The sequence below is a fragment of the Cryptotermes secundus genome, unplaced genomic scaffold (genome assembly GCF_002891405.2).
Source record: "Cryptotermes secundus unplaced genomic scaffold, Csec_1.0 scaffold79, whole genome shotgun sequence".
In the NCBI taxonomy this organism is placed as follows: domain Eukaryota; kingdom Metazoa; phylum Arthropoda; class Insecta; order Blattodea; family Kalotermitidae; genus Cryptotermes; species Cryptotermes secundus.
In genome coordinates, this window is record NW_019741974.1 from 3,457,591 (window position 1) to 3,466,744 (window position 9,154).

Here is a 9,154-nt window from a genome sequence, read left to right on the forward strand (position 1 = left end):
GTGTCTCTATTAAATCATTTTATAAAAGAAAAATGATGGCGAGCAGTGAAATATTTTAACGTAAATAACACACCTGAGGATGGCACAGTGATACCGAAACATATAAGCGAAGAGACAAGTGAAATTGTGTGCACTTGAAGACGGTCAATTACATACACATCATGGACGCGAATCAGTGCAACAGGACGCTAAATTACAACATTATTAATATATGTTCTTATTGTTTCCTTTAGGCTTTAGGCCATGAAACACAAAGGCATTCGTTCTTCATTCGACGATGCCTGACGTTCAGTGTATTGCAGACTATATATCCTTGTTTTGTCTAGTTCCTCTTTTATTTCATTCCGTGGGTACTGAGTGACATTGATTTCGTATTAATAATTTACAGACACTCCTTGTCTGATCTTCTTTGCGTATGTGATGCCCTCGTATATATTTTCTTGTTGCAGCTGCTTCTTAATTTCCGATTCGAGTCTGATGTGGTCACATTGATTGATATCTTTTCCCTTGAGAGTCTTTTGGAGTAATACGGTTCTCCTATAATTTCTATTAGGTGTTTAACAATTTCAAAGAAGTTTGTTTCCCGTACGTATTATGGAGATTTGGATTCACTTGGTTGTTGAATTTTAATGTCTATTGCTGTTTCATTTGTCTCGTATTGTTAGGGTATCTTCTTCTGAGAACCGTGAAACCTCTTCATGGAGTTTTTTTTTGTATTGGAGAGAAAGGGATTGCCTACTTTGTTGTTTCCTGGTTTGGTTCTATGTGTTGTTTGTCGCAAAGACATCATATTTTAGCTAGATTGTTTAAATTGGTATGGTGGTGTTGGGACTATTAATTTCTGTTGAATTACATGTTCCTGCATGAACATATTACAACACAGTCCCAGTGCTGTCCACATTACTGCGTCCTCAAAGATAGATAATATATCGCTTGGGTTTCTCTACAGTTTCAGAAGGAAAGAATGATGGATTGTTATATTCTATCACAACTCTTAACCGATATGCCTACTTGTAGTATCTCTGCAACTGCTTTAAACGAAAAGAAAAAACGTAAGAATCATAAAATGTGATAAAAGTTGAAGTGTTCTATGAACACCAGATATCCATATGTTTTCATAGTTCGCTAAAATTCGCCGTAAGTTATTCAGATTAAAATGTGTCAATGTAGGAGCACCAGTGAATCACGAAATGCAATGAATATGTAATGAAGTGATCGTGGCCTGATTTGTGGTACTATCCAGGCATTTGTCTGGCGGGACTGAGGAAAATCACAAAAGCCACGGTCGAGATTCCCCACATGCACTACGGCTTGAGACACGTCAGCTTGCAGTATACACACTTTATTACGGTATTGGAAGAAATATCATGGCTTCTGTGCGAGATATTTTGGTTTCATGTCGGAAACTGACGAATAATTAACACTATTTTGTAGATATTATGCATCTCTATTTTCCATACTATGATTGTTAGAAGGTGGTAAAGTCCTGATAAAAGTCTTTGGTTTGAACCACGACGTGCTATGCGGAAGATCTAATCGTTTATAGTAAAATATCATATATTTGCAGTTAGGAACCGGAATAGCGCAGTCGATGTAGTGACTGGCTACGGGGNACCACGACGTGCTATGAGTCTCATTACATGAGATCTAATCGTTTATAGTAAAATATCATATATTTGAAGTTAGGAACCGGAATAGAGCAGTCGATGTAGTGACTGGCTAAGGGGCTCGTTGACTGAGGAATCGGGGAACGAGTCCCGATAGAGTCAAGAATTTTCTCATCTTCACGTAGTCCCGACTGGTTCTGGGGCTCACCCAGCCTCTTTTCTAGCTGGTACCGGGGGTTAAGTGGCAGTGGCGTGAAGCTGACCAATCAACTTCACCTAGTGCCGAGGTCAAGAAAACGTGGATCTGTACATCCACTCCCCCATATGCCTTCATTGCGTAGTGCTTAATTAGTTAAGCACAGGGACAACTTCACTTTTACCCTTAACTTTACCTGTCATGTTACGTATAGGCAGCATATTAGAGATAAATTATTTCTTGAACGTAATATGTCATCCCCCTCAACCCAAAAATTAGATCTAACAGTAACGATTTCTTTCAGTAGACGTACTCGATAGGCGACTCTTTTATGGTTGGACAGTCAATGCGATTAAGAAAAAATCACGTAAAAAATGTTGCATGTTTCATTCAACTTCCGTTTTGGTTTATGTTAAGAGTACGTATATAACAAAATTGTCTTTTTATGAGAAAGTTCACGAAATGACGAATTCAGCAGTAGATAAATACGACAACGGAACTTATTGGTAGGTTTTGTTTACTGTCTCCTTTTTATTTACATCCTTTTTTTTCTTGGCACTACAGCCCCAGTGGGCCTAGGCCTACCTCCATGAACTTCTCCGTTCACTTCGGTTTTTCTAGATCTTACACATTCGGTAGGATTCCTTGGGCAGGTGATCAGCTTGTCACAAGGCCTCTACCTGTACACAAACACAGAAAAACGCACACACACAAACTAAACATCCATGCCCTGAGTGGGATTCGAACCCACGATCCCGGTTTTCAAGCGATCGAAGACAGTACATGCTTTAGACCGCTCGTCTACCGTGACCGGCTCATTTACATCTTGTATACCGTAAATTAAATGCTTTCGATGCACGATTGTTAGCTTAGGCTGCATCTGCAGCAGAGACATGTAACGTGTGGCAAGATGTGAAGACCCGACGTGCACCACGATTAAACTCGTTTGAGAACCGTGTATTGTAAGCTGCCAGTGTTGCCCGAGCGGGAACGTGACTTACAGTTGCAACTGGATTGCAGAGTTTCCTGCAAGAAGTTTAAAAATTCCTCTCGCGTGGCGCTTGTATCTTTTTTTATTGCTAGTGTAATGGGACTAAATGTCCCTTGTACTGTGACCACTTCTGGCCCATTGTACCAGCCCCAGATGATAGATGAGGGTGATTGTGGAGCAACTGGTGGAATGAAGATTGGCAGGGGAAACCGAAGTACTCGGAGAAAACCTACTCCAGCGCCACTATGTCCACCACAAATCCCACTTGGCCAGAGCCGGGATCGAAGCCGGGCCGCCGCGAAGGGAAGCCAGCGACCAAGCGCTTGAGCTATAGCGCTGCCCATGGCGCTTGTAAGTTGGAGCCATGAGGATGGGTGACGAAGCAGAGACTAGCGTGAATCTGGTGCAAAGTGTGCATCAAGAACATTACGCAAATAATAGCGAAAAAGGGCGTGAAATTTGAAGAATAATAGAATTATCATGTACCTAGTCAATATAATTTGAATAACATAGTGCTTCGCGTAAAGAAACGTATATTTTGAATAATTTACAAGTAGCATAAATTGTAAGAAGATAAAAAGATTAAGCTAAAGTAGTTATTGTAATTAAGAAGTAAGAAGGTAATTAACTATCACGACAAACGACGTATGGTGGATTGGAGACACAGTTCCACCATCCTTTATCTCGACACTAGATGGTGATGACCTTCACGCCCCGTCCGCTTTACCCCCGAAGAAGGAATTCTGTGCACTCTTTGCATATGAGGCTGGCTAAGCACCGGAACAGGTTTGAGCAGTGTGTAGAGAGAAAAATCTCTTTCCCCTACCGCTAATCGAACCCCGGCCATTGAATTAAAAGGCAAGCCTTTGTAAAAAGTGGCAACGGTCAATCCTAATTACTAGCGTGTAAGTTTTATACTCTGTTTGCCTTCCTGCTTTTTGCTGGTTTCTTGCTTAGTTTGCTCTTCAAGCCCAAAGATGGAGGCGATATGTTCGCTGGAAAAGTTGTTTGACCTTCACTGGAAACGTTGCTTGACCTTCACTGGAATAGTTGCTTCCCCCTCACCAGATACGTTGCTTCACCTTCACTGGAAACGTTGCTTCGTCCTCACTGGATACGTTGCTTCACCTTCACTGGAAACGTTGCTTCACCCTCACTGGATACGTTGCTTCACCTTTTCACTGGAAACGTTGCTTCACCCTCGCTGGATACGTTGCTTCACCTTCACTGGAAACGTTGCTTGACCTTCACTGGAATCGTTGCTTCACCTTCACTGGAAATGTTGCGGCGTTATATTACAGAAGATAAAAATTCCTAAATCTCACTGGATGTATGGAAAGGAATTTTTGTTTCCGACCGTACAGAACATGTGGAAACAAGAAATATTTCGAAAATGCCCTACTTGATTACATCAGTATGAACTTATGTTTTCTCATGCCGGAAAACAGGGTTTCTTCCATGAGAGCTACCGAAGAGTTTCTGTCCGCTTAATTGTGCAGTAATTAGATACTGAAAATTTATATGAAGAAGACCGCTCTTATTTCACTCAGATGCTGATCACAAGCTAAAGGATCGAGAAATGAAAACAAAGGTTCTTTTTGCATCTTAGAATTGCCAACCCAATTGTCTAACTGGGATTGCTCACCTAATAGCTTCAAGTTGCACTTAACTTATGAAATTTGTGTTTTTATACTTTATCAATACTCGTACATAATGCTGAAACTTAGATATTAAGATATGGACAATTTTGAATAGGCGTCTGCCATGGTAGTGTCTACCAAACCCAAGTATAGACGCTGTTTTATATTTGTTAAAATATTCACTTTTTTCAGACCTTAACAGGTAACTAATCCCTTCAGTTTGGAGTACACATTTTTCATGAATGATTTGTTTACGATTCTACGTAGCTCATTCTCTGTGACATATTCAGCAGACAAACGTGCTCTAAAACCAATTACAATAGATGTTAAAATACTAAATAGAGCCATAATTTTATTTCGTGTTTTCCTTTAAATTTTTGACCGGGTATCCCACTTAAAATAGTGGATAGATTATATACGTATCCAGGACAGCCTGCCATTGATCTTCTCTCCCAGCCAGCTGAATCTAATCCGCATTCTCACAGATCCCACAATTCGTAACACCCAATCTCAATACTATTTTCCCATCTAGACTTAGGTCTTCAAAGTAAATTTGTTTATTCTCGTTATTAGAAAATGTAAGCTGTTCTCATTATTCCCGTGTCTGTTGCCTGCCTCAGCCCTTATTGTCCTCCTTCAGTCGGTTAGCACAATAATGTCTGACGAAGGTACAAATTACAAAGTCCCTCGTTATGGAACTTTCTGAAACATGGGTATTGTGACATGTTGAGCTGTGGATGACGCCCCTCCCCCCGCCAGCCGTGATGCGCCGAGCGAAGCCGAAGCGAGCCGAAGTTAGCCGAGTCCTAGCATCCTGGTCGCTATGCAAAGCGAGTCAACAGCGATGACGTCACCAAGGGTACCGCGGGTTGCTAGGCAGCGCGGGGAAACAGGATTGCGAGAGACGACGGTGGTAACAGCGGTTACTACAGCTAGCGTTGCTAGCAACACAGCGCCAGGCAACAAGGGTGCTTATTACGTGGCCGTTTTCTGTATTGTCCGATCGAGGCTAGATGAGGAGCAGCGAAGGCTATTCACAGTTAGTCCTCGAGCTACCTCCGAGTTAGTTCCGAGTTAGCCAGCAACTAGTCAGTTGTATTCTGGCATTTGGAGTGTACTATTTGTGATACTGCAGATAGCAGTAATCGTAAATCTGTAATTTGGGTGATTGTAAGAGCGAATGTGAAATAAAATTCGCTATATAAAATAAGGCGTGAAGTTATTTGTCGCGATAGACGCCCAATACGTGACAGTATTATGAGTTAAAAACTTCGATAATGAACCTGTTAATGGACATGATCCCGAGCCAATTCCACTCCTGTTCCACCCACCAAATAATTGTTTTAATATCCGTCTTAATGCTACCCTTCCAGTTCTTCTGTGTTCCAAACCCTCGCTTTCCAAGTCATTATCCAATGCAAATGTTGCCGAGTTACAAAAGCATTCAGAATGATCTTCCCACCACTTCTTGATTTCAGTGCACTAAGTGATCTATCGTACGCTATAGATCATGGAGATTCTCTTAAATTTCATTGCACATTTCCAACGTTTCCGGTTTCAAATTATTCTTCTGAAAAAATTATAATTGAAAAAGTATGGTTTATACTCGCCCTTAAAATGAGAAGCCGCATGTCACAGTGGTGAAAAATCTACTAATTAGTATCTATATATTAGACCTTAAGTACATTATAATTGATGTACATCTTTGGGAGTGGAAATGAAGAAAATCTCTTGTACATGTAACATAAATCCCACAATTGGCTAAAATATATTTATACAACCATACTCAAAGTAATACAAAATACATCTGTGTATCATACATGTTATATTTAAGGTGTCGTCTAACATGCTTCTATAGCTTCATTTAGTAACGCAATATAAATTAACTGTGTTATATTTTAAACCTAAAGTAATCATTACAATACATTGTCATTCATGTATACTAATTGTATATGAAATTATGAAAATATGTTTTTTATTTTGCTTCAGTGAAGGTCTGCCATAGCCCAATTAGATAATATCTACAGACAATACAAAATGTACTGAGGTTATGTGTACAAAAAATATGAGAGTTTCATCAGAGTTCAGCAGTCACACATGTCTTAATTCTTAAAGATGAAAATAATTTGTTACCCCGCATTATGGTTCAATCTTCTTGTCCTAAATGCAGTGGTTTAGTGATGCCCAAAACTAATTCCTCCGTGGCTGAAACTCGAGCCTCCATAACTAGAAAATCCATGTTCGATTTCCCCGAAATCGGAGCCACCGAAACTCTCATGACCCTTAAATAACACAGGGATTTTCTTTTCTACAATTACAGGCTTAGGTACAGGGACAGCTACAACCTTGGGAACATGTATAGGGACTGGGTGAGGGACAGGAACCTTAACGGGGACGCTGACTGGATAAGGTACGGGCTTCTCCACAGGGACTGGGTATGGTTGAGGGACGTGCACGGGATAGGGTCTGTCTACAGGAACGGCTACAGGAACTTTGACAGGGACTGGATAGGGTTGTGGAACTGGAACTTTGACTTCCTTCGTTATTGTGATAGCCTTCACTTCACCATGTGCCACCGAGATCCCTCCAAGTCCGTGGTCACCGACGCCGAAACTTCCATGGTCACCTATGTCGAAACCACTGGAGCCGTAACCCAGACCGAAGACGCCTCGTTTTTCCGTCTTCGTGTCTTTCTTCTTTTCCTCTTCCGCTGATACCAAAGCGGAAAGGAGGAGGAGACAACAGACCTAGTGCAAGGAATGTTACCTTGGTAACAAAGAGAGATGTACTTACTATTGTAGGCCTGTATAATATTGCTGCGTGCCGCCAGATAGCGATACTACGAAACATTTGACTTTGATTCAGTGCTTACTTCCAGCCGCTATAAGTTAATCTACATTCGTCTACCAATATTTTGTAATCGATCTTTGACGAATGTGCTATTTTCTTTGATACCTGATTCAAGAATGATTTAAAAAAATAACATGAAAATGCCACTGTTCATTTTGATATTGTACAAATCATTGTTGCTTGATATGTGAAGTTTTGATGTGATAATATATCATGAATATATTTACATGTCTTATACAGTAGAATTTTTATATATTAAAAATTATAAATGCATTGCGATACTATAAAATTATTACCGTTAATTTTAAGGCTTCAGACTGTGAAATGATAATATAAACTACAACATTACACAAATTTATGTCTTATGATTTTGTAGTTATGTAACTATTGCTACCTATTGAATTCATGTAAGCCTGACTATGTAAAGCTAACGATACATCATGCGTTCTTTCTGGATCTGTTGACATCTGACCTCACCGCTCAGGTGCTCTTTTACAGAAATTACTTAATCTGAATTTCTTGAATTGAATTGACATTATATATATATATATATATATATCTCAAAGATTACTTCACACTTTAGTTTATACACGTATTTTTCGTAACCAATCAAGTATACTCTATAGTTCCTAAGAGCATGCGCACGACAGTCGTAAGCAGCAAACCAGAAGTTCCATTCTGCTTATATTCGGTGTTTATTATAATTTATATTTAGGAGAAAGTGATTATGTTAGTAAAATGTCTATGAGACGTTTCTTTTCTTTGCTATTATTATTATCGTTATTATTTCTTTATATACATAAACATCACATTAAACCGATTAGAAGTACAGGAATAAATATGTTTTATATTGAGATCAATATTTTAAAAATCTAATTGTCACGTCGATAACCTCTTGCTCTGTAAGTTGCATGGCTCAAACGCCACAAATTTTGAAACTTTTTGGGAAATGTCAGTAACAAAATGACTTGTGCTGATGGGTATCTCAGCACTAAGTCAGCTGATGACTTTCGTTTCATTTATTAATGGCATCACTAAAATTACTTACAATAATAATAATAATAACAACAACAATAATAGTAATAATGACCTCCGTATTAATTACATTTCAGTATTATCCTGTGCTTAAATCAAGATTCTCAGTATAATAGTATGCACTGAATAAACTATAATACAGTAAGCCTAAATAATTTAATAAATCCTTCAATCAAATAACTGAACAAAACAAATGTAAAATTATCCTTGAAAGGCTGACAGTAGCTCATAAAATAATTCATTCTTTTAATGGAACCCAAATTCTCATAGCCTTGTTCACAAGATCATGTAACTGGTCCTTAGCCTGCTCTATTTTAATATTACAAATATGAAACACTACGTCCAATGTGACCTGTAAGTTTGTTACTACATGAATAACTTAACACCCTTACATGTTTCGGTCTCTGCGGACCATCTTCAGAGGGCAAACATCACTACGAATAGGAAACCACCTCAAACATACATATATATTGTAACGTGTTTCGTGTGTCACGCTACAAATAGATTCACGTAGGCCTCAGATTAAGTAGAACCTTTATTGTTCTTCCGCTTACACAATCACGAGTACAACTACTATTCACTGTGACACCTCGACTATCCTCTGCGACACTCTACTTCGAAGGCTGGATAAAGGCTAGCTAGTATGAACATTGAAATAGTAAAATACCCATAATATATTTGCAGAACCTCCATATCAAGATAGCCGGTGGCACAATATCTGCCCCATATAAGAGGGACGATGGGAGGACGAACACGAGCCTGCATGGTTTATGAATTTTAATTATTGACAATGCAAAATTTTTAATTAGCATCAAGAAATTTTAAATAATTTATA

General features: G+C 39.1%; 2 protein-coding genes across 3 annotated transcripts in view; one reads left to right on the forward strand and one right to left on the reverse strand.

Moving 5' to 3' along the window:
* The window catches only part of LOC111872784 (mitochondrial ribonuclease P catalytic subunit), a 516,563-nt gene that overhangs the window by 236,214 nt on the left and 271,195 nt on the right, over positions 1-9,154 (forward strand). The window lies entirely within an intron of this gene.
* LOC117282973 (zinc finger protein 512B-like) overlaps positions 6,279-9,154 on the reverse strand; it is a 3,746-nt gene continuing 870 nt past the window's right edge. The window contains exon 2 of the mRNA XM_033754851.1: positions 6,279-7,181. Within this exon, the coding sequence (XP_033610742.1) occupies positions 6,609-7,181 (573 nt within the window). The 3' untranslated portion in view covers positions 6,279-6,608. The remainder of the gene's footprint in view (positions 7,182-9,154) is intronic.